The 25,519-nt window shown below is 41.2% G+C and overlaps 1 protein-coding gene across 7 annotated transcripts in view; it reads right to left on the bottom strand.

Annotated features, from left to right (window-relative positions):
- Nucleotides 1-1,125: 1,125 nt before the first annotated feature.
- The window catches only part of HTT (huntingtin), a 98,357-nt gene continuing 73,963 nt past the window's right edge, over nt 1,126-25,519 (bottom strand). For 5 of the 7 annotated variants that reach the window (XM_080411020.1, XM_080411021.1, XM_080411026.1 and 2 more), the window contains 10 exons: nt 25,320-25,450; nt 25,009-25,138; nt 24,077-24,232; nt 21,368-21,558; nt 20,676-20,790; nt 20,252-20,465; nt 20,004-20,109; nt 18,492-18,654; nt 17,666-17,826; nt 1,126-16,717 (listed from right to left, as the gene is read on the bottom strand). In XM_080411020.1, the coding sequence (XP_080267146.1) occupies nt 16,504-16,717; nt 17,666-17,826; nt 18,492-18,654; nt 20,004-20,109; nt 20,252-20,465; nt 20,676-20,790; nt 21,368-21,558; nt 24,077-24,232; nt 25,009-25,138; nt 25,320-25,450 (1,581 nt within the window). In that variant the 3' untranslated portion in view covers nt 1,126-16,503. Of the gene's footprint in view, nt 16,718-16,737; nt 16,991-17,630; nt 17,827-18,491; nt 18,655-20,003; nt 20,110-20,250; nt 20,466-20,675; nt 20,791-21,367; nt 21,559-24,076; nt 24,233-25,008; nt 25,139-25,319; nt 25,451-25,519 lie in introns of those variants that run through there. The other 2 variants (XM_080411022.1, XM_080411023.1) reach the window with 2 other exon arrangements.

The following is a 25,519-nucleotide window of genomic DNA, read 5'->3' as shown; positions in this document are numbered from 1 at the left end:
CCTGCTAAGCTTGGCCTTCTCCAGACTACCTTCGGCCTTTGCTTTCTGCCCTTTCCTCAAACCGGTCTTCAGTTTCTCAAGATCTTTATCAGGACTAGCACCTCACGCCCCACAGACATGCTTGGACAGCAGAGCTCTGCAGCTGGCCACGGCACAAGTTCAGCTGGGCGAGCGATCCCAGCATAGCTCAGCATGCCACTTTCTCTGCCCCTCCTGTCTCCCAGACAGGGAACTTGTTCAGGCATTGCGCTGGGCACCTTAAACATGCTGCGCTGACACCTCACTGCGTTACATTTACTTTGGAAAAAAAAATCAAAGATGTGGGACTAAAACAATCCTTGGCTCGTGCCAATGCTCATATAGGCATGAGCCAATGGTAGTATATGTATGGGGATGCCTATAGTGATAACCCAGTGATGGTGAGGCTTCTTTTAAACATATACACATTATTGGAAACTCTTCTGACTGGAACCACAGATCGAAGCACCATATTTGCCCCGCCATGCCTAGGACACACTCCCTCAGCCCTGAGCACTGCATTTCCCAGAGCACGAGTCTTCTGTCCTCTTTCAGCCTCTGGGAAAACTATAGCAAAACTGGGGTCTCTGAATAATTTTGCTGCCTTGCTGAGCAATCTCCTTTCTCCTCAGATATCCCCAAATGCAGCAATCGTTTTGCAATTCAGGAGGGCGACACACATTCTTTCAACATCCTAGCAAGCGCATGCTACAAACTGCAACTTTCCCCATTTGTTCTGTGTGCCTGGTTCCCATTTTCCCTCCGCAGGGATAAATGTACAACTCTAAACCCTGAATTTCATCTATTTACCTTCTCCTGACTGTAAGGCTTTTTCAGTATTTCTAGCTTGCACACAGCATCCAGCTCCACAAGAGCCCAATCTTCCTTTCAGGCTGATGATCTCCAACAGCAGCAGCTCCCCCTGGGAAGGAGCCCTCCGTTCCCACCCCAAGCCGCACACCTGCAGCAAAATGACACAACCTGCTGCAGATTTTACCTCTTTTTCTCCTCCCAGAACCAGGCTGCTTCTCAGTTTACACTGCAGCTCCCTGAGGACTGGCGTTTTAGCTCTGCAGGACATACTACCCCAGGTCTCAGTCTTGTCACGGTTCTAATTTTTTTTTTTTTTTTTTTTTAACACTCAGGGCACTGCCTGCTGTCCCTTAAGTTTTCACATGCACTGGGAAATTTCCTCTGCTTGGCAATATATATTCGTGGGTTTATCAAGGATTATTCCTGGGTTTTCCAATAACGGGGTTTCTAGTAATGCATCTGAATTGACTCTTTGGGTTCGGTGGTTTTTTTTCCCCTAATTCACAGTCTGATCTCTCACAGCTGACATAATGCCCCAAAATTGCAACACTGCACCTTTAGTCTTAGATCACTCACCAGTACTCTTTCTCTTCAGGGAAAAAAAAGAGGGAAAAAAAAGGTAGTATCAGGAGCAGAAGTCTTCTTTGTTGAAGCCTTTGGCCTCGGGTCAAGGCGGCTTTTCATGGGAAAGCCCTGCAGTTCCCTGGAGAACTTGCATAAAACCTCATTCTCTGCTGCTACCTTCACCTCTGTGCCCTCCAGAGGTGGTAGCTGTATCTTGGTTTTTCTCTGCTGCATTTATTTTTTGGTAACCAAGTACAGCCATTGCATCCCATGGAATATGACTAAAGGAACTTCCAGCCCAAAGCAACTAGTGAATCCATGATGCTATTTTCCTTACTCTGCAAATCATTTGGATTTGTTTTGTTTGGATATGTATTATTAAAACAATTTGTCCACAGTTTAATATGGGTAGATTTCTACTTCCACTTGTGTTAAGTTGTCCCATGTTTCTGCGACCTGCAATGCCAACGTGCTGGATTTCCAAAACACCCTGTATGCCATTTATTTTGCCCTTACGATACTAGTCATGCCATCATTCGATTTTCATCTGGCTTGGCTTGCTGCAAGCTTCTCTTCTCTACTTTTCTATCAGGTTGAGAAAGTCTCTGTAGCCCCGCGTCCTCATCACCGCATCCCTGCCAACTGCTGTTCACAGGAGCAGTGCTGCTTTCCCCGAGCACGCAGTGCTGCTTGGCACTTCCCACATCTTTTTTGCTGCTTCTCACTAGTCATACCTGTAAAATCTTATTCTCCGAGTCACCACTTGTGCCTCAACACAGAACTTTCCATCTGCCTGCATTTCTCGTCTGCTGACTTTTCTCATTGCATTTTATCTCCTCCTCTTTGTGTCTTGCCTTTGCACAAAATAGGCGCGCTTTTCATTATGTCTGAGCTAGCTCATACATTTTCTTTGGTTGCATACTTCCTTTCCAGAAGTTTTACATACGTCCTGCAGGCTGCGGGAGATGGACAAGAGCATCTACACATTATATTCTGGGCAGAAGAGTTTCTTGTGCCCATACTGCACCAAAACGGCAAACAACTGCATCAGCACAATGCTGGGGCAGCGCCAACATGCCCTGCTCCACACTGGGCCTCCTGACCCTGGGCTGTCTCCTACAAAAAGGGCAGCGCTCGCAGCGGTCACTGGGCTCACATCTGCACAGGCTATGCTTGTACAAACACTGCCAGCAAGGATCACAGACACTAGCGAGCTAACAACAAGTTCAAGTACCCTCCAGCGTTTCATTCAAGTTTTTATTCCTGTTAATCACTGCTGATTCATCTTTGAAGATTTGCGCACTCCAGCCATCTTGCACAGCTTGGCCACATCACAGTTAGCTTTCCTGATTCTTGGTAACACTTGTCAGTATTTTTCCTATCAAACCTTATCAGAGAACATTTTTTTCATTCATTTTTCAGAAATAGGATTTTACCTTAGCTTGGCAAGTCTGTTCCTGTACCCATCTTAATCCTGTTAGAAAATGTGCATTGCTCATTACCCTTAATAACACATCTATTCTTCTTTAACTCTTCCATTTTCTGCATGTCTGTCAGTTTTGTAGCTTGCCTCCTGGAAGCTGAATAAAGCTCAGTTTCTGCACCCATTTCTTTCCCTACAAGTCCAGCTGAGGCAGAAAGCCTTGGAGCCCCCACCATGCCCTCCATTCACAAAGCATTTCTTAATTTCCGGTTGATCCACTTGCCAAAACCGACTCACGCCTGCCACTGGGTGCAAGCACAAGAAGGTACCTGCTGCAGAACAGCTCCTTGGTTTTACTCCTTTGACTCGCCTCAGCCACATCCTGAAAGGTGAGTTCTCCCTTTGTGAGTATGTAATCCTGTTTCAGCACTCCCCATCAGAGCATCGTCATCCTAACATCTGCCTTTCACCTGCAACACAACACATACTGCAAAAAACCCCAGTGAAGTACGCACATGGCTAACGAAACACCCGTTACATGTTGAGACCCAGAAGAAAGGACAGATTAGCAGCAACTGGTAACAGCTCAGATATTGCTGCTTCAGCCCACTAAGTTTCTTCTCTGCTATTCTAAATAGAAGTCTGTATTTCAAATAAAAACGTTTCACAAGGAGCTTTATAATTGGGAAAGCTTTCATGTCCCATCTGAAAGGGCTCCTTGAAACAGATTAAAAAAAGAAAACATCAAGGAAGACATTAGGACTGTACCTTGCTCTTTCATCAGTATATATAGTTGATAATGCACATCAGGTGCCACAGGAACTGCTGTTCAAGGTTAAAGCAAGGTCGTTATGAAAGGGACAATTACTCTCTAGTGACAGATAAGGAGAAGAAAGTCAAAGCTAAATCATGCGAGAGGAAAGGCAGGAGTGCTCAACGTCAAGTGAAAAAAAATCTACAAAAGCCTTTACCTTGGGAAGAGCTCACTTCAGAACCTGGCCGTGAATTCAGGTTTTTATCTGCCCACAATAGCCCCCCGACAGCCTCCCCCTCCCCACGCCTGAAAGGCAGCGGCCGCGCTGGCTCGGCCGAGCCCCAGCACGGAGCAGACCTCTCCTCGGGTGGGATGTCCACTGGCCAGTGGGTGCCACCGGTGGCAGCAGGACAGGCAGCTCACGCCTGTCCCGAGGGGGCCGTGCCTGGACCCTGTTGCTGCGCTGGGTTTCATTTCAAGTTACTATGAAAAAGCACCTGATTTCAGTGTCCTTGTTAGGCACTACAAGCATAATAAAAACATGTTTTGGAAAGGAAAATGAGAACCAAACTCATATCCAATACAGTGCCAACTTCAGTGGAGAAGGGATAACGCTGCAAAATTATTGAAACGTCACTTTATTCAGAGTTGACATAAACACATCTTTGCAGGCTCATGAGAACAGCCTTTACTTAATTATTTTGATGTAACCGGATTCACATTGCAGTTGGTCTTCGGAATCTTTGAACAAAATCCCAAGTTCTCTTATGATGGAAGACCGAAGAAAAGAGGATCGTGACCAGAGAAAAAGGACGCCTCCTCACATTGCCCAGGGGGCATGAAGGACAAGAAGGGCTTCTAGAAGTGTATAAGCCCAGTTCACACATGAATGCTCGCATTACCTTCTGGATCCTTGCTACTTTTTGGTTGTGGGACAAACAGCAAAACTTCCAACTTAGGCATGAATCTAGGTATAGCCATAAAAATGTCATACATTCTCCTTTATGCATGTTCCAGAAAAAGTCTTACACCAGAACTTTCTCCTGAAAAAAATAATTCTTTACATTCCCTTTCACTGACACTGCAGTTGCTCTTTGTCCACAAGAAAAAGAGCTTGCAGGTCTAGATATGGCAGCAAACATGCCCTCCTAGGAAAAGCCTCTCACAGCAGTTTAGCATTTATGTTTCTCAAATAAATAAGCTAGAGGAGAAAAAAATAAAATAAAAATTCTTTACATCTGCAGAGAACTGTTCTAGTAGGCACAGCTGCATGCTGATTAGATGCGTGATACTCCTGCCCTCTCCCAGCTGACAAAGCTGAACTGGCCAAATTTAAGTTCAGCTCCACATATTTGAGTGACGTATATGGGCAACATTTAGCACCAAGGGGCCTGGGGCTTCCTGGCAGCACCACTACACAACTGCCTCTGTCACCGGCCAAGATACACTCGCTGCAGAGGTGGAAATACACAAATGAAACAGCAAAACTCCGGGGAAATGAGATTATTTCAACTGAGCACAAAGGAGCTAGATGCTACTCTGTCAGGAAAAAAAAACCAAGACCCAAGAGCAGTGTCCTGTCTAACAAAAGCTGAGAGTGGTCACCTGGAGATGTGTACAGGAGCAGAACAAGCATACGGGAGAATTTCCCATAGATTCTCTCAGCCTTCAGCTGCTCACAGCTCAGGGACTTCCCACAGCAAACATGCTTCTTGTGTATTCATTTAATAAATAAAGTGTATTTAATTGGGATTTTAATAATCCAAATACTGCACACACTGGTCTCGTCTAGTTCCCTTCTGAAGCTGTCTAAACCTTTAGCATCCAAACATCCACAGTTTTGGCTAGCTCTTCAGCTTAACTACCTCCTAAGTGGAAACACACCACCTTTTGCTTGCTTTCAGCATGGCTCCCCCTAACATCCCATCATGTATTTCCTTTCAGACTCACAAACATTGTCCTAGATGTTGGTTGCAGCTGCCCTGTCTGAGCATGCAGCTGAACCTGGTGAGGGACGTAAAGGACAAGAATGGCTTCTAGAAGTATATGAGCAGCAAAAGGCAAGGAAAAATGTGGGCTCACTGTTCAGTGAGGTGAGGGACCTGGTGACAAAGGACACTGAAAAGGCTGGGGCATTCCATGTCCTCATCACCTCGGCCATCACTGGTAAAATGTGGTTCTAGGAATCCTGGCCCCAGCCATGGGAAGGTCTGGAGCAACAAAAGCTCGCCCTCAATGGAAGAGGATCAAATTGGGGAAGATTTAAACAAAATGGACGTGTACAAGTCCGCAGGATGTGATGGGATGGGATGCATTGATGGGTGCTGAGGGAACTGGCTGATGTCACTGAGAGGCTGTGGCCATCAGGGGAGGTTCCTTAGGGCTGGAAGCAAGTATCACTTCTGTCTTCAAGGAGGATGATCTGGGGAACTACAGGCTTAGCCCTACCTCTATCCCTGGGAAGGTGATGGAGCAAATAATCCGGGAAATCATTTCCAAACATATTAAGGACAAGAAGGTGATTGGCAGTAATCAGTATGGATTTAGGACAGGGTAACCATACCTCGGCCAAGCTGAGAGCTTTCCTTGATGAAATGACCGGGTCAGTGGACGAAGCGAGGGAAGTGCAACCTGTTCATTTGGATTTTAGCTTGAGACACTGTTCCCCATAACAGCCTCACAAACTGATCAGGTGTGGGCCAGGTAAGCGGACAGTGCCAAGGTGCACTGGAAGCTACTGGCTAAACTGTTGGGCTCAGTGGAATGAGGTGGATTGCAGTTGCTCAGGGAACAACCTGAGGTTAATCCTGTGCCCAGTATTGCTCAACATCTTCATAAAAGACCTGGATTATGGGGCACAGCACACCTCAGCAAGTTTGCAAAGGATGCAAAACTCGGAAGGGTAGCTGATGCACCAGATGGGTGTGCTGCCATCCAGCAGGACCTCAACAGGCTGGAGAAGCGGGTCAGCAGGTACCTCCTGAAGTCCAGCAAACGGAAGTGGAAGTTGTGCACCTGAGGAGGAATAATCCCATGCACCAGTATGTACTGGGGCTGACTGGCTGGAAAGCAGTTTTGCAGAAAAAGACCTGGAGGACCAATGAAACACAAGTCAGCAACCTGCTCTAATCGACCCACACGCCGCCACCAGGGAAGAGCAGAGAGACAGTGCCGCACGGATAATGCGGTTCTCAGGGCTGTACTCAGCCCCAGTATGACTGTATGTACATAGGGCTGAGATATAAAAGCTCAAGGATTGGACAAGATCAAATCATACCACAAAAATAAAGAAATTATCCCTTTCCCAAAAAGCATTTTGGGCGGCAGCTATCATCATCCTAGTAAAACCTTTTTCCTAATTTCCCTGACAGCGGGACTGCTAAGCACTAGCCAACAGTTAAATATTTAGGAATAAGCTGTGCAACACCAGGTTTTTACAACTGATCTCCAGTCAAGTTGGTTTTGGGTGTTGTGGGTTCCCCCCCCCCCCCAAAATAAAATCATATATCAAGAGGTCAGTTTATAAAACCAGAAACAACCAGTGTCTGATAAATGTTGAAGTTACATACGTTGAACTCTGGTCCATCACAGTTGTATAGCTTAAAAATAACATATTTTCAGAGAAGTAACTTTCTGGAATGATAGAGGAACAAAATAATGCAAGAATATTACCTGTGGAAATTCAAAACATCAGGTTGTCACTAGAGAAAAATGTAGAAGTATAAGGAGGTGCAACTGTAACTAGAGAAAGCAGATTTTTTTTTACTTTTTTGATTGTCAGAAGAAGAAAAAAACCCCTCACTTGCCTTCCTCAGCTAGATGAAAGGCACCAGTATATAAAGAAAAAAGATAGTTCTGGCTGACTTTGGAGTAGTAATTTACAGGGAAAATGGTAGTTCAGAGAACAAATGAAGCATTTATTCTTTTTATAATCGAATATAAAGGAACACTCAACTTAAAATCTAATTATAAGAGTAAAAAACACTACTAAAGCAGTTTCAAGTTCTGCAGCCTTCCTTCATCTTGCCATCACAGCTCGCTAAAAATGCATATTCCTTCTTTGTTGCTCAGTAAACACACATGGTGCCAGAGAAAACTAAACGCAAAAGCTGGAAGCAAACTAGAACAACGCTCTCAAACCTTTAACAAGAGGCAGAAACATTTTCAGGCATAATGTGGCGAAGTGGACACAGCCATTCAAGATGAAGAATAAGAAGATAATGCTTCCTATCATTGCTTTGTCCCTGGGCTGTACCTTGCAGCCACATTATATGAAGCCATTCCCTGCCCCCTCCTCAGCTCCAAGGCTCTCGGCCCCTTTCTCAGCAGCTGTTAGCCCAGCTCTGTCCTACAATGTCCCTGAAAGTGCCATAGGTGCCTCTCTGTCCTTGCATGCACCACAGCTATTTGGCCTCAGGGAAGAAGATACCACCTTCAAGGTCTACAGGCTGCCTTACCACGTACACACACACAAAGGCTGTACAAAGTAACGATACGCAACACACGGCGATGAACCATCTAAATGCTTCGGGTTGGAATTATTTTTTTATTTTCTTTTTTTAATAAACATGAATACTTTTCCCTGTCCATAACTGGCCATCAGAAGACAAAAAGGTCAGTTTATAAAACTTATATATAGCATATACCGGGCTGCTGCACAGAATCCTATTGTTGATTCCTGCATCGTGTCCCAGAGCTTTAGAGCAGAAAAGCACAAGATTAACAAAAAAACCCAACCCAAACAAAACAAAAACAACAACAAAAAAAAAGCACGTCAGACAACTCTCATCTCTATCTCTTTCTGGGTCATCCTAAAATGTCAACTCTTGATCATTTTATTTTGAAGAATGCTCACCTTCTGTGACAGGTTTCGAAGCTCTTTTCAAACTATGTCATTTTGGGGCACATTCTTGTTCATGGCACTCAGCTTCTGAAGTTACTCTCCCTACACGAGATTTTATAGCCAGTACAGCATGACTGAGTACACATGAAGTAATAAACTTGCTCTCCTGTTCTGAGACTTTTTTTCCATGTAATCAAGCTGTAGGGAACAATGCAGTTTAATCATCATTAATTTGGGATTGGCATTTCTGTTTCATGTAGAGTTAACACAGTCAAACAGAACAGAAGCAGCATATACAAAGAAGAGCTAGCTCTCACTAAGCTGTTAATAATTAATAACCACTTTGATGATATTTAACCCATCAGCAAAAATGCAAAAGAGGAGGCACTATAAATCTCACTGCAACAAACCAAATTCCTCATACTTTCACCAGTACATATGGTTTAGCAATCTTTCCAAGTGCAACATAACTCAACATGACTTCTATCAACACTCCATCATCATCACTAGATTCACCGTTAATTTCAAAGGTGTAGCATGCAGTTTGGCTTTTTATGGATCTAAGAAACATAGATTTCCTTAATCCAGTCATCTGAGACAACTCAACTTGAATCAGGCTGAGTTTGCTATGTTTTTCCCACGCAGGGATACTCTCAAACCCTACAGTAGGCCAGTGGCAGAACTGGAAAACTAAGCTGTCAGCGTAATACGCGCCTCTGTTTTACCATTGATAATGTAACTTGGTCCCAGATATGGTTTTCTGAAACAGCAGGTTCCTCTCACTTTTACTGTTAGTGCTGCCGGCAGGTTTCCCAGCTGCCGAATTATGTTTCTCACATTTTTAAATATTATCAGATCACACTGCAATGGAAACAGGTATTATCTATGAATTCACATTTAAGTAACTGTAGTATATAAACATGTTGCTTAGGCGAGCATAGGTAGAACCACAAAAGCGGTGAAGAAGCAAAAGTTCAGATAGAAATGTCATTTGTGAAAGCATCTGATTTTGCTGCTGACGAAGATAAACATCTGAACAGTTGTCTTAGATTACTACACTAAGTATTAAAAAGTTGCAGATTATTCAGTCCCCTTCTTAAGATTCACTTCTTCAGGACCCACAATTCGTTCACAAACTCCAGTTACCTTGGATCACAGTCTTATCTTCTGTTACTTGGTCAGGTGCCAATCTATTGATGACACACAGCTTCTATTTTAAAGCATTAGCCAGGTGAAATATTTATTCTAGTGGTCAGGGCAGAGGAAAGGCGGCAGGAGAAACAGGAATGAGCTTAAGCCACATTGGCAAGAGATGTAACGATCAGATGCCTCAAAAGCACTTAAAAATACCTCCCAGCTCTCCGGTATCCAGTGTTCGTTTAAAAGACTGTCGGTTTGAAGCAGTTACGAAGGCAAAGAAAAATGAGTATGAACAAAGTATAATTACAAGAATATCTGCCTAAACTTGCCTGAAACAAAAGTTAAAAGATGAATTGTGTTATTTTCATGGATGTTAAATCAAATGCCAAGATGGTATTTGAAATGTCAACATTAACAAAACAAACCAAGAAAAGAAAAGTTAAGTTAGCAAGCTTTACGTTTGCATTTCCATTAGACGACAAGACGGCTACTTCAATCCTAGAGCCATTTAAACAGCAAGATAGGGATGAGAACACACTTAGTGCTTCTTGCTCATGGGGAGAAAGGTATAGAAAATACTCTTATTTGGGGATGTTATTGTAAGTTCAGGGAACAGTGACTTGAGGTTTCGTAGCGCATGTAATTCAAGATGAGCTAGATCAGGGAAAGCATATTATTTAAATGGTCTGACTTAATCTGGCTCACAACTGTAGGCATCTGGGCATGGTCAAACCCAGCCCTCAGGGATGCATTTTGCTTGGAGCCCAAACGCTGCAGCCTAGCTGAAAGAACTCCAAAATGTAAATAATGAGGTAAAACAATCAGGTTACACTTGATCAGAATCTACCCATGACATTTGCAGTTTGAAGGATATGAAAACAGCACCTGGGGTGAAAATTACTCTGCCATACTTGGATGTATATGCCATGGGAAAGAACAGAAACAAAATTAAGGCAGAATTATGCCTGCAATAGAAAAGCAGGAGGTTTGGCTCAGAAGGTATCATTCATATATAAACTGCATGAACTTTTTCATGTTCCTACTTCCAACTTATTTAACAAACCAACTTCCAAATCTTTTCATCTCTTCAAACAGTTACACAAAACTTAGGGTATAATTAACGGTATAATTCTACAAGCAATCAAAGCTTTTTGTCTTGTAACTGGGGTGGAGCCAAGCCAATTCCAAAGTGACGGCTGCAAGACTCTGACTGAAAAGAAGAAACAAAACCATACCGATATGGGACAGGAGAGAGTGGGGAAAAGTCAGAAAATTATAGCAAGTTAAAAAGTTCTAGTCTTCTAAGTGCAACACTTCATCTCCCTGTGCCTGACAATTTGTCTTTAAACTTCCCAAAACTTAACTGGGTATTCTTCTCTGACAAAAAGATTAAGACTTTTTTACTCTAACAAGTCTTCAACTCTAAAGACAGTACGGTTCTGTTCCCTGGCTCCACGGCTAAACTAAAAGGTGGAAAGAGTGGCTGATCATTTGCTACTACCACTGACAAGGAAAAACAAGATGTAAAAAAATTATTTTGACTGAGAATGAAACCAGCACGTGCTTTCTACATTAAGCTACTACTTTAAAGCTTATGCCAGAACTTCCAGAGAACAGCCGAGTGCTGCAAAGTTAATCAAAACAAGATGTCTCTGAGCAGTTGAGTACTGCAAGAGATCCTCCAGTGTTCAGCAGCAGGACCACCCAGAAATTTCTTTTAAGATGCAAGCCTAACAGTTGGGAAACCAAACGTAGGCAAGTTAAACCCATTACTTCTACTGTGTAACATTATCCGCCCTCCCAAGGACTGCTGCAGATAAATACACCCTCATTCACAAATACAGCTGTACGCTTAAATTTTTGCTTTTTCTAATCTCATCTAGAATCACAGAGAAGTTTTGGCAAGCGGGAATATTAGATACAATTAAAAGCACAACTGTGATACTTCTCTTGTTAACTCCAAATAGCACTGATTGGGAAGCATACCTACATTTGCAGAAAGTTCAAGTGTTCTTGCATATTTTTAAAATACTTCATATTTGATAGTTGCTGAAAAGAGGAGATACCACGGAAACAAAAAACTATAGTAAGAATGCATCAAGACCTTTTTTAAAATAACCAGAGAAAAATCACTTACAGTAATAGTTGTATTTTATTTTCTCTTAGCTTCAATGTGCAGTATTTTCAGCATATTTTTTTTTAAAAAAACTTAAACATACATCTAAAATTATATGCTTTCCTTTTCCTTTGAGTACAATTGCTTTTGGGGTTGGGGCTCCAAGCTTTTGCTCATCATTGCCCTCAAACTATACAAGACAACACCACAGGCTGCGTTACCTTACCCTTTGTCAGGCTGATCCAACTTGATGGTATGCACACACAAACTGATGGGAATGATAAGCTCACACAAAATGCACGTGACAAAAAGCAGCGCATGCTTCACAAATGCTCTGCAGCATTTATACCCAGTTAACTTGAATACGGCTAAAACTTGACATATGATAGAAGCTCTCCTGGGTATGACTGTGGGATTCTCAAGATTTTCAATGGATACTTTAAGGTAGCATGCACAGAGTTCACCTGAAATCTCAGTATTAGGTAAAATAAGCATATTGGACTTCCCCAAAATTTTGCTACATTGCTCATCTAGTTCTTACAGCAGCTTGCTCTCACTTCAAAATAATCAAACTACCTAAAACCTACCAAAGTACTTCGCTCTCTTGTAACTTTCATCAATTGTATCCTTATAACCAAAACTGTTTTAAAAGAGCAAAGCGCCTACCATTGTCGTTTAGTTGGGATTGTACACGGTCAAAGTCTGCTTTATGCCATGAATGTACTTGAATCAGTTCCCATGTTTCCCCCACCCCATCCCTTTGAACCATCAGGTAAGATCCTGAATGACCAAATTTTAATTAAAATCTTATTGCTATATTTATTGCTCACTATACCCTAAAATTTCTTTTGTTTAGGAAGCATAAATGCTTAGCCATGACAGCTCCACAAAATCTTAAGACAAACCAGGTCTGCTGCTCTTGGAGAACTGTCTTTGCAGTGTTTTTGACACAACCTCCTTATCTGCTATGTGAAGTTAACAGCCATTAAAAAAGGAGAACAACGAGACAGAATGCTCCTAAGGCAAATCTACTAAACGTCAACAAATTATTTTTAACCCCAAAGGTTCCACTTGTTCTCCACCTTGTTTGATCTAAATCTGTTCATTCATTACTCAGTGCTTTAGGAATGTTGGTGGTCGTTAAGAAACAAGCAACTGTCTCGGTGCTGAGAAGACATTCCTACCAAAGCAAAAGTAATACACAATCATTTACTAGATGCTTTAGGCAAGAAATGACATCTGAGTATACACTCTAGAGAAGACTTAAACTCACATTCAATTTCAACTGGCAAAAACCATAAACAGTAAAAGATAATACTTTGAATCCCACAAGTAAAAACTGGTTTACAATGGGTTGTAGTTTCCAGCTCCTCACTCTTGCACACAGTGCAAGGGAGAGGGTATGCTGAAATGAAATACAATCCAACTTTATTTAATGGGCCAGTGGGTAGCTAGCCCAAAAACTATTTATAAAAAGTTGGCTAGCATACGGTGTTCTCAAAGGAGGGCCACATTACAGATTTCGTAAAGTAGTCCTTTGACAACCGAATTGCAGATAAAAGTTTTAAACATTAATCTGTCTTAAGTATGCTCCCAATCATGCCGTACCTCTAATCTCGTAAGGTTGTAAAGAAGCCAGTTCCACTGCAAAGCACATGAAATAAACTGCTTGCTTTGGTTAGCCAGGACACCAAATGTAAGTCTTAAGTTCAAAAACATTTCAACCCTGTTCTCAATGAAAAACTTAAGTCTGATTTTCAGAATTAGCTTTCTGTCTACAGCAAGCTAAAAACGATCCGTGATATAAAATTTTGCCTTAAGTCAATCTCAAGGGACAAGTGATTTATTTTTTTGCTTTAAATCCAACATTGGTACTTCTCAGTAGCCATTGTTTTGTTGTATTGTCCCCACTGCACACCTCTTGGCTCTTGTCACTAGAAGCAGGCAGAAGTGATTTTAAATATGATTTCAACTCCCAAAGAAGTGAGGGTAGGGAAAGCATGTCTAGGAAGTAGAAAGGAAGGCATTCTGCAGGTGAAACATTAGATTTCAAGCACTACCAGTGTGCGTTTCCACACTAGAAACACCCTGAAGTCACATTCCCTTCAGGTAACTGAGGATTCCCTAAGAGGAGATGCCCTTCTTTATAGACACTTTGGGCATGTTTCAGGAGGTATACTACGACAAATCTCCAAGAGAGGTTAAAACAGATGGAGTTATCACTACCAGTGAATCTGTGTGAGGTTAGACCTAATGCATCAGCTCTAAAGTTTGACTTGAAGTGGGCAATGCAAGTATTTGCTTGAAGGCCGGCAACGGGCATTTGAGGAATGGGAGTCTGTCACACCTGAGGTTTTTCAACCAGCCACGCTGACTGCTTGATTCAATGTATTCCTCCACTGGTTGGAAAGTTTCTACGACAAGTGCCGAATTGGTTTGGAAAGTTTCATAAAGGGTCTAGCTCCTGTTATCCCAAGGTCAAGTAACCAGCTGTTCTGTGTTAATCATGAGGAGCTTAAAATAATGAAGAATGTAACAGTTTGTAACACAACATATACTGTTATATGGTGAGAATATGACTAACCTGATGCTTAAAAAATATATTAAAATCTACTTTAAATTTTGGAAAATAGCTTACAAAAATATCTTCACTTAAACTATATCTCATACAAAAACTGACTGGTGTGTGGGCTTACAGTACAAAATGATTACTGGTGGTTACAAAAGGGAAGAGTGATCTATACTACCCCTTAATGAAGAAACAGGGTATTATATCTCACTGCCTTGAATTAGTCTTTTAGCAGAATTAAGATAATTTCCAATATAACTCAAAAAACTTTGAAAGTATCTATTTTATTAAACCTTTCCCTGAACTCCTGTTCAGTTTCTTTTAAAAATCACCACAGTGCTGTGGCCAAAGAAAGAAGAGTAACCCAACTAAGGGCAGAAATAATTGCTCTAGATAGTAAGATCTGTAGAGAGCTAAATACAGCAACTCTGCAGTTGTTTCAACTGCCCATACCACCAGTTTCCTCTATCCGTTTCTAAAAGGAAGTGACACCAGTGGACAATTCCTTTGTAATCAATTTATGGGCAGAAGCAACAATTTTTGGTCTAGATTGGAATTAGTTTAAATACATGGGTTTAATAAATACAAATATACACATCTGTATACATTAAATGTTGTCACATGTGTATAATTTCAACATATACATTATATACAGAAATACATACAGTACATGCTCCTCCTGACAACACTATCTCATTTTTCCAAGTGTCACCACAAGGTGTGATAAGAAAATGAAGAGAGCTTAAATATAGGACGTAACTGAGAACAAAGGTATAATTTCTCTATAATTAAAGAATTAGAACAAACGGAACTAACGAGAAATGCTGCGCTAAATTTCCCCATGTAACGTGTAGGAATCAATGGGGCTCCCTGGGTGGCAAGTCAAAGCTAAATCTGGCCCTGTGTGGTGTCCTGAAACTTGTAGATATTTGTGCTGTGTTTGTGTCTAAAGCGTTATGTATACAACAGGTAATGAAAGAGGTTGTGTAACCGAACACCTTAGCCAGTCCCAAAGTAGACCACAGCAGCCTTCCGATTCTTAACTGCTAGCGTAAATTTCTGCACATGAGAGTGGGTTGAATCCAGATGACTCCGCGGTCTCAGTTAGGAAAGGTCAAATGGTTACCGACTGCTGGGGAGCTTGCACCATTTTGTCTCTTACAATGCCGTGCAGCAAGTAAGAGCAGTTTCTTAAGTATACAAAAGGCTGATCCAGAGTAACTAGTCCTCTCTTTTACCATTACGTCTCAAAATAAAGGAATTCAAAAGAACCTACAGTAAGTGGATCACAAGAATGCCTCCTCAGTGCAGCGTCTCCAGACAAATTAAGCGACTTCCAGTTTTAAAGCACTTTAAGAAAAAGTGAGATGCAAATAAGATGTAATCTGTACATTAAGATGGATTTCCAAAAGGAACATGAATTCAAGCACAAGAAAAACAAAAAGTGAGGACAATACAGATGTCAAGACATTCAGTAGCATGGCTTCTGTTCATCTCAAATTACAGCACAGCTCATGCACCACACATCTTACAATTTTACATACTGTACATGATATAGAAATATTTAAGTTAAAATTTCTTTTACTGATATACTGTACTGAAATTTTAAATCCTGAGAAGAAAAAAGAAAAATGTGTGGTTACGTATGTGCACTATATCGCCAGTATCACCAACACATACACCACAGGATATCAGAAAGTCCAGAGAGGAATTACATGCTGGAAGTGTAAATCATGAAAGCCATTTTCTCTTTTCTTTGTTTGGGAGAGACATCAGGAAACAATTTATATGCTGTACTACACAACAGTATATACAGGTACATAAAACTGTTAAGTTTTCTAATGACTGCAGCTTGCAATAACAGTCTTTCTGTCAGGATCTTACCAGCTGCACCACAGTGGCTTCAGCTGAACATCAGGAAGAAGAGTAATACCAGTTACCTTGCATGTAGTACTTGCTTGTATTTTACAGTTAGGGTGTCCCAGGTTAGTCCCAAACACCACTTGAAAAACGTTGACATACTTCTTTCCACTCACATGTGCCTGGTGTCAACAACAACAACATCACCAAGAACAAGAACTACACTAGACTTTTCAGGTGATTTCCAGTGCTGCAGAGCACTTGTCCATGCATTCTGGAAGTAAAACTGACAGGTCCATATTTACCACAACAGCAGCCCCAGATACTTTCTTGGTCTTGCATTCCCCATAATTCGTATCAGATTCCAACACTAGTCATGCAGTTCCATTACACGTCAGGACTTTCAACATGCTGTGACCTTGTGGACATTTTGCAAACAAGCTAGTAAGCGATGATATGGGGTTCCGGGAGATGCTACCACCTCAAACACTGACTGAAAGGCCCTCCGATCTAATTCTTCATCTATCTGATGTCGGTAGAAGTCTATGGCCACCAAACAGAAGATGTTAACATCCACTTGCTCTGATTTTCCCATTCTGCTGATAATATGTGGAAGACTGAGATGTAAGTTAAGGTCATAATAGGACACAAGTTGCTCATCTTTTGGTATAGCACTTAAAACACTGTTATCCAGTAAAATGTCATATTTTTGAGTTCACCAACAACGTCATGTAGTAATTGGACTACTACAAAAATCCTGTTTTGCCATTAACTTCAAGTAATTTCTTACCCCCAGAAATACACTTTAATCCAGCAGGAATCTTCTTTATCCACTGGAGGTTAACAGTGGAATCAGCACCACAGACACAACTCCTGACAGCCAGAGAGCACTGCTGAGATTAACAGTCATTAGCAAGTTTCAAACATGACATATGGCCACTTCTTTGCCTCGTCATGAAATGCAACAGTTATTTTTCTGTTTCTTTGGAGGTTTCTGTATGTTTGTTTTTAAATAAACCCAGCACTGATACCACCAGTATCTTTTGGCTCTTCCAAATTACTTGGCTGATGTCATTCCACTGCCAGAGCTCACTATTACTGCAGTGCATCTCCAGGGAGAACACTCACAAAACACGTTTGTATGCAGAGGATAATTTTCTTTGAGTTTGGTGTTTGGTGGATTTTTTTTAATTAATATATTTTATCTTGCAGAAGGAATATAGAACAACGCTTTTAAAGGTCATTGCAAAGCTATCTAGTGAAGCTTTTAAGAAGTCCTTCAAAGTAAGGACTTACTTGCCCAATCATTTTGCATAGTCACAAAGAACAGACCTTAAAACAGTACTTTTAGATAACTTTGTTCTCATAATTTGCTTATAAGATTTCCCGCCCCCCCCCACAACCTGAGGCATCAATGGCACAAAGTGATATACGCCACTAACTGCAGCAAATTTGCCATTTGTTCCATGCTAAACTTGTACACTTATCCTTCAAGGCTATCAATGTGCATTTTGGAATCGCTGTATTTACCCAGAAAGGGCACACATTCAGTCTTTGTAGGATACATTGCTGAAATCCACTGACTGGTGGAAGCACTGACAAAAAAACAGGAAAGACTCCACATTGCCATTGCCACAGGTGTTCTTTGTGTGAAATTAGAGAGAGACAGCATCACCCAATCACGGACCATTGAGGACTGTCCGGTGCTATGCAGTGTCTGGAATACCTGCAAAATATTTTACAGAGGAATAAAGACACAGCAGATGGATACGGGAAGAGTGTAGTTTCTCTTGTAAAGGTTCTCTACAGCTACAAAGCTCTGAGGGATTCCTGGAGGCAATCCCAATGAACACAAAGCTTAGAAAAAAAGAGAATTTGCAGAAGAGACAGCCAGGATCCAACTTGACTCGTGACATCTGACAAACTGAGGCAAGCACAGAAAGGCAAGGCTTTTCTGGTGTCTCTGTTTTTATAGATCGAATGGGGTGTACACATGCGCTCTAAAGCAATTAATGAGTCCAAGTAAGCCAAACAAGAGTCCACAGGGGCTTGACTGTAAAGTTTTATAAAGCCAGATGACCTGGGCTGGCTCCTCCAGACCTAAAGAGTCCGAGTACCAGGATCACAACTATGAATTGTGTCTTTTTTTTGCCAGTATCAGCGATTGAACTGTACCGCTGTGAGCTTTGCCTTCTGGGTGACAGGTGATTCTAGCCTTCCATGTTGCCCAGAACACAAAGCCTACAGCAGCATAGCTCAATCACTGCAACTGGTTTGTTAGATCTAACAAAATTGATCTTTGCCCCTCTGATTGAGCCGTCGGTTATTTAGAAATCTTCTGAAACTTATAACAAAAAAACCACCAACAAACCAAAACCATATGAACACTACCTTATAAACTACCGTTGCCATGAATTGTGGGTAGGGCTGCTGATTGGATAAAAATTCTCCAATAACTTTATTCATTACATCTTGTGGGGGGAAAAAATCATCAAGGAACTGTGGAAGGATCCGAGCCACTACTCTAGCTTCAAAGGGAAATCCTTTCCTGATCCTGAAAAATAATAAAAAAACCCAAATTTTATAATCAAATTCCAGCAAATATCTAGTTCTCTTCCAATTTAATTGGCAATAGAAAGTATACTTTCATCTCTAGATAGGCAAAAAGAGTCTTCAACACTGAGGAATCCAAGTCTTTATGTAATTTTACTCCAACAGTCTACCCAAAGAGGCCTATCAAAGCTATTAAAAGTCGTTACAGGTGTCATGTCCTGTCTCCCTCAACTTTTTTTTTTTTTTTTAATACTCAACATATTTTGAAGCTTTGCAATGACATCAGAGACAAGACTTAATAATAGGAATGCTGAAAAAAAACATAAAGAAGAATTAAAGACAGGGAGATCACTACTCTTAGTTATCAGAGAAAAGACCATTTTATAAGCAGAACGCTTCTTTCCATTACTAACAAGACCAAGATTGACCAATATATTCAACAGGAAAAACAAGTTGTGCTGCACTATATAGAGGGGAAAAGACATTCCAACTTAAAGACAATTTGACTTAAGTAACACTGATTGGAAAGTCTTCCTAATAAAGGCTGCATCTATTGATGTGTAAAGATCGGGTTATTGTCTCGCGATTATTCCCTACAAAAGTTATTTTCTGCTTGTAGTATTCGTATTTGTTTTGCTAACTCTTAAAAGTGATATTTTCAAAAGCACTCAAGCACTGCTCTAATTCAGTTCTCACCGAGTGCAGAATTGAAACCCTCATCCGGTTTTAGAGAAAACCCGCTGAACACTTCAAAAAATGTAACCCATTATCCCACAAACTACTACGCAAAGTTTAACATGCTACGCTCACTTAAGACAGCTTGAGATTGTCAGATCAAAACATGGGTTTTGAAATGTTTCCATTAAATGAGTTCCATGTGAATACAGAATTTTTACTGTACCCTTCCACTGCAATTACTTAACAGCCTTGAAAGAGCAACATTTGGGTGGGGGAAGGGGAAAAAGGTTTTAAACTCTTGGGGTGGTTTGAAAGATTATTTCCTGTAAACAGGATTTATATCCCTGATTATGCAGAAGACATCCTGAAAAGCACTTAAGAGTCTGACCTGAAGGGAGCTGGAAATACATTTGTAAAGTCTTACGGTTTGTGCAACACACAGTATCAGCTAGGACATGTCTGTTTTCCATTTACATTCCTGTACACTTGTGCTGCCTTCAGCAATTCCATCAGTGTTACTGCATTTACTAGAAGTATCAATTTTAAGCAAAGGTAAGCAGAGAAATGTCATTGATCAAATATTAGAACTGTCAGAAAGAGAAGAAGTGACCACACAGTGCCAAAGGGAATAATTTCCCTTCCAGTGCCCCATAACATGCTTTATTCTCTTACCTATCAAAAAGGACAGATACTCGTTCCATAGCTACAATCACAGATTCACTGTCAGGAGCAGCTGGATTTGCATCTGTGGTACGACTGGGGCTGATTTTTTCCTTTCCTAAACCAAAATAACATTGTAAGTTTACTGCAAACGCTACAAAAGACCTTCTCCTCCTTGGTAACAAAAACAAATAAAGGAAATTAGCCCTGTTAGTAAGCTCATCTCTCACCACACCAGAAATGTATATTTAAAAAAATACCTGTGTACATGCAAGTCAGCATTAATCCAAGTGCTGCCATTGCTCTGTGGGGGCTCTGCACATTCACTCTGTCAACACTCAGTTTAACTAGCGATTCACTGTCCAGCCTAGAAAGCTGCTCTGAAAGAAGGAGTCGTTCTAATCCTCTCAGGACACAATGATAAATAATGGATGGCGTCGATTCATCACTTCCAGACACCATGACTCCACACATCTGAAAAAGAAAAAAAGCCAACTATCTGTTTTTGAGGTATTTAGGTCATCTTCTATCACCACACCACTGCAGCCAGCATGGAACTGCATCAGGTATTAAGGAAACTAAACACAAAAGCACACCTACACCACAGTAATCAAGGTGTTTAAGATAGCTATGTGGTGATCCCAATTCACATGACCACCTGTGATTACAGGCATCATAACATACCTGTATAATTCCTGCAGAGAATTCAGGCCCTACATCAAGTGGGTAATTCTCGATCAAATAGAAAGCAGCTGCGCACATTACCAAGATGTGCTGTTGGTTATGGATATTCACACAACTGTAAATAAGCAAAACCACTAGTGGTCACTTACATCAAACTTGTCTAAGTCACAAACAGAGACAGTATGAACAATCCTTAGAAACACTACATATTTCTTCACGTGACGTTTATGCAGTTTTAAAAATCACACGGAGTATCACCAAGACTCCATAGGAGAGCACTGGTTATCATGGTAATTTCAGTACAACACAAGAAATTTATCAGCAATATAATTACAAGTTACCATTGCCCAATTTGTTTAAGAGAAATAAGCTTCATTACTGATCCTGCAAGTCTTACTCAAAGAGTATGCCTTTTGACAGAAAAGCAAGGTTTAAGGAACACAATTTACCAGAGAGACAAAGCCTGAGCTATCAAACAGTTTTCCCACCCTCAAATATCTTTTTTCTTCTGTAAACGAAATGTAAAATCGGCTGGTATTTTCAATGACAATGACAAAACCTGCTTGATACAACAGCCTGCTCTAAACTGTACTGACAACTGCAAAGCATAAAGAGCCCTTCTGTTCACACATAAGCATGCAACAGTTCCAACAGGTGGGGGGGGGGGGTGGGCAGGGAAGTACGGGTCTTACTGTGCTACTGCTCTCAAATTGGAGAGCAGATACTCGCTGATAATCGGAATGAGTTGCTTTGCTGTCTCATCAAGCAAGTCACACTCAAGTATATAAAGGATTCCATGCAGAGCTCCAATCCGACTTGGCATATGGGTGCTTCTGAGGGTTGATTCCAGCAGTCGACTTACTGGCTCAGCCACAGCTTTATCCTAATACATCCAACAAGAGTATTCATTAGAAGTCAACACTGCCTCAAACCTGGTGAGTCCTTGTCATTTGGAAATACTTGCAACAAATTAAATAGCAGAAAATATGGCGTGAACCAGAGCCTGGCTTAAAACTACTTCAAATCAAGTGTCAGGAGATTAATGTAATCAGGTAAGAGATGACTTGCAGATTAACTAGTAAATTCATGCTACTTTTACCTGTACAAAGTACTCATGATTTAAAGTCAAAGAAACAAGGTAAGCATTAGTTCAGTAAATAATATATGCTATCGAGAATCCTCTGCATCTAAGAATTGGATAGTTTGAATTTTCTGGCCTTCCAGCTAACCACAAAGGATGCTTCAATCTGAAACTGACTGGTAGATGCCTACAGTATACACCCAAAAGAATATGACGGCATCCACTCAAGTCAGTACGGTGTTCCATTTGTTTGTTCTCCGAGACCACAGGCGCTCAGACCTACACATATTTCTCTCCACCACTCCCATGATCTGGATAAGGGGATTCAGTGTGCCCTCCAAGTCTGCAGGCAACACCAAGCTGTGGGGAGTGCTGATCTGCTGGAGGGCAGGAGACTCCACAGAGGGAGCTGGGCAGGCTGAACTGATGGGCCCAGACCAACTGTATGAGGTCCAACAAGGCTCGGTGCTGGGTCCTGCACTGTGGTCACAACAACCCCACACAGCGCTGCAGGCTCGGGGAACAGTGGCTGGAAAGCTGCCTGATGGAAAAAGACCTGGCAGTGTTTGCCAACAGCCAGATGAACATGAACCAGCAGTGCGCCCAGGGAGCCAAGGAGGCCAACAGTATCATGGCTTGTGTCAGAAACGGTGTGGCCAGCAGGACCAGGGCAGTGACCATCCCCCTGCACTGGGCACTGGTGAGGCCTGTGTTCAGTTCTGGGCCCCTCACTACGAGAAAGACACTGAGGTGCTGGAGTGTGTCCGGAGAAGGGCCACAAGGCTGGTGAAGGGTCTAGAGAATAAGTCTTATGAGGAGTGGCTGAGGGAACTGTGGGGTGGCTTAGTCTGGAGAAGAGGAGGCTCAGGGGGGACCTTCTTGCTCCCTACAGCTACCTGGAAGGAGGTTGTAAGCAGGTGGGGGTCAGTCTCTCCTCCCAAGTAACAGGTGACAGGACAAGAGGAAACGGCCTCAAGTTGTGCCAGGGGAGGTTTACGCTGGATGTTAGCCAACATTTCTTCACTGAAAGGGTGGTCAAACATTGGAACAGGCTGCCCAGGGAGGTGGTGGAGTCACTGTCCTCAGAAGCATTTAAAAAACATGTAGATACGACTGCTTAGTGACATGGTTTAGTGATGGACTGGGCAGTCCTGGGTTAATGGTTGGACCTGATGATCTCAAAGGTCTTTTCCAACCTAAATGATTCCATGGTTCTATGTTTAATCTCCAAACTTCAAGCTGTATCAGATACTTCACTCCCTCTTTTCAAAGTACAACAACTTACTGGAATACGCAAAATCTATTCTAGACTGTTAGATTTGAAAAGTCTTTTTTCTTACAATCTACATCAAGTATTTAGTAACCACATCCCTGTATTCATGAAGTATTAAGATACTGGCCAGTTTTACAGTGTGTGCTCTCTAGCTGCTCTTTTTAAGTGCATTTTCTACATAATTGAGCATACGACAACAAGCAGCTCTTGATGGAATCAACTTTTTGTTCTTCCTACTAACCTATTTAGTCAGTTATCTGTTAGTGAACTAGTAACACCTTCTCACAGAGTGGGAAATGGCAGCCTAGTCAGAACAAGCTCATCTCCAGAACTGCTTCTACATGTTTGGCATCACTTTCACAGCCTTCCCTTGCACAGCTGCTGCTACAATAGCTCCTAGAAGACCTACCCCAAAAGTCTTTAAAAATTTTTCTTATCACTATTACCCATGTATTTTTATAGTAGTCTCACGAAGAGTTTCTATAAATATTAACTTCTTCCAAAAGAATTTGCAATATTTTTTTCATATATAGGCCCACTCTGAAATGTCCATTGGAAAATACTACTGCTCTCTGGTCTACAGGTTTAATGACAGCAACACATTTCATTAAATAACTCACATTAATAATGTTCTGTCTCTAGGTGCAGAATGATGCAAGAAAAGGGATACCTGACTACCAAGCTACTATTAATCATATACACAGTCTCAGGCTCTCATGAGATTACAGCCACAGTCCTCATTTCTGGCCTGGAATGCATAAATGAGTCCAGGGCAAAGGTAACACTCAGCTGAATAAGCTAAACCAGAAAGCACATTAAATCAAGCTCAAACCTCAAAAAAACATGAAACTGAACAACCTTTCTGCTTGGGTATGGGACAACTGGAGACGGAGTTTGCAACCTCTGAAAGCCCAGAATACATACTGTATTATTTCTTATAGCCATGCATACCAGCTAAGGGATTTTCTTGATTTTGCAGCAGAACCTGAGGATGAGTTAACCTAGACACTCATGAATTTGCAGTAGACTTCCATGAGAATTTCTTACCATTCCAAGAACAGCAGCAGCTTTACAAGTGGCTGGTATCAAATACTGTACAAGAATCTCATCTTCTGACGGATGCACCTTTCGCAATTCTGTCAATGTTGTATACATCATCTCAAACTGATTCCTTTCTGTAAATAAGTCTGATACTGCTAGAAGCTGTAAACAAATTAAAATTGAATATAAAAAAGCCTATTAGCAGACAGCCAAAAACTGACTCTTCCTTCTGTTGTAACTGTCAGCAAAAGATTCCTTGATAAATCTATTAAATGTGTAAACATTAACTCAGGTGTCTGGAATAACTGTTGTCCAGAATTAACTCCACCATCTATCTCAGATAACAGTTACCTCCAAGTGGTCCTTCTGCCCCCCCAAGAGGTTTACAAAACCAAATCCACTGTTGTAAGTAATTCTCAAAAATGAACAAACGTGCCTCTTACAATGTGCTGTAACACCCCAAAACACACAATACATACTCTTTTGCAAGGATAGTTTCATTTAAATTTTTTACAGTAGTGAATGCTGGCTATCAAGACACATTCCACACCTGTGTTCTTTAGTTTTGCTTCTACACTTCAGTATTCAATGTAACCCTCTAATACACTGTTATTCAATCTTGATTTTTTTACAGAGATAGAATAAGCAAAATCCTGAAATCTACTTTTAGCAAGTAAAGTAGAATACCAACTACCATTAAGTAACAATAAAGTGTCTGTAATGTAGTAGCAGAATACACAATCCATATGCTTATATAGTTTAAAATGAGTGTAATGTAATAGTTAGTCAAGTTATATTTATGTACTGCCCATATAATGAAACTGCCAAGAAAAATCAGCATCTCCTATACGTTTAAAGATACTTTATAAATGCTGCTTAGCTCTGAATATTTGGTAGCATATACTCAATTATGACTCTGAGTAATAGATTAGACTTACTGATCGCACCACTTCGCTAATCAAGATAACTGGCGTTCTCTTGCTAGGATTTGATGGCAATATCCACTGACTGTACAGTTCAAGCAAGAACTGAGAACAAGAATGTATATCTACACCAGCCCGGTGTTTCCTGCAAGGCACAATAAACATGTGTTAAAATGGCTATTCTTAAATCCTGCTAAAATACTTGATTTGAAATAACACGCTTATTTACCAGCATCCAGTTTATAAACCCAGCTTATTGAACTCAACATGAAGAGGTAAAATCTTATTGATAAATCAGAGGAGAGACAAGAAAAAACATAAGACACCTGGTGTTAATAGGAGAGGTTGGTGGTGAGGAAGGAGCAGGTATGTCATTCTCATCTTCTTCATCCTCACCCCACTCTTCTTCTCTCAATGGAGTGATATTATTTCCTAACCATATGGAGTGTATGGAGACCTTGCAACACACAGGGAGGGGGAGGGGGGGGAAGAAAAAGAAAACGCAGCACAACATTTAATACCCTCA

Source organism: Falco punctatus (genome assembly GCF_963210335.1).
Source record: "Falco punctatus genome assembly, chromosome: 1".
Taxonomy (NCBI): domain Eukaryota; kingdom Metazoa; phylum Chordata; class Aves; order Falconiformes; family Falconidae; genus Falco; species Falco punctatus.
This window is presented reverse-complemented; position numbering and strand designations above follow the sequence as displayed.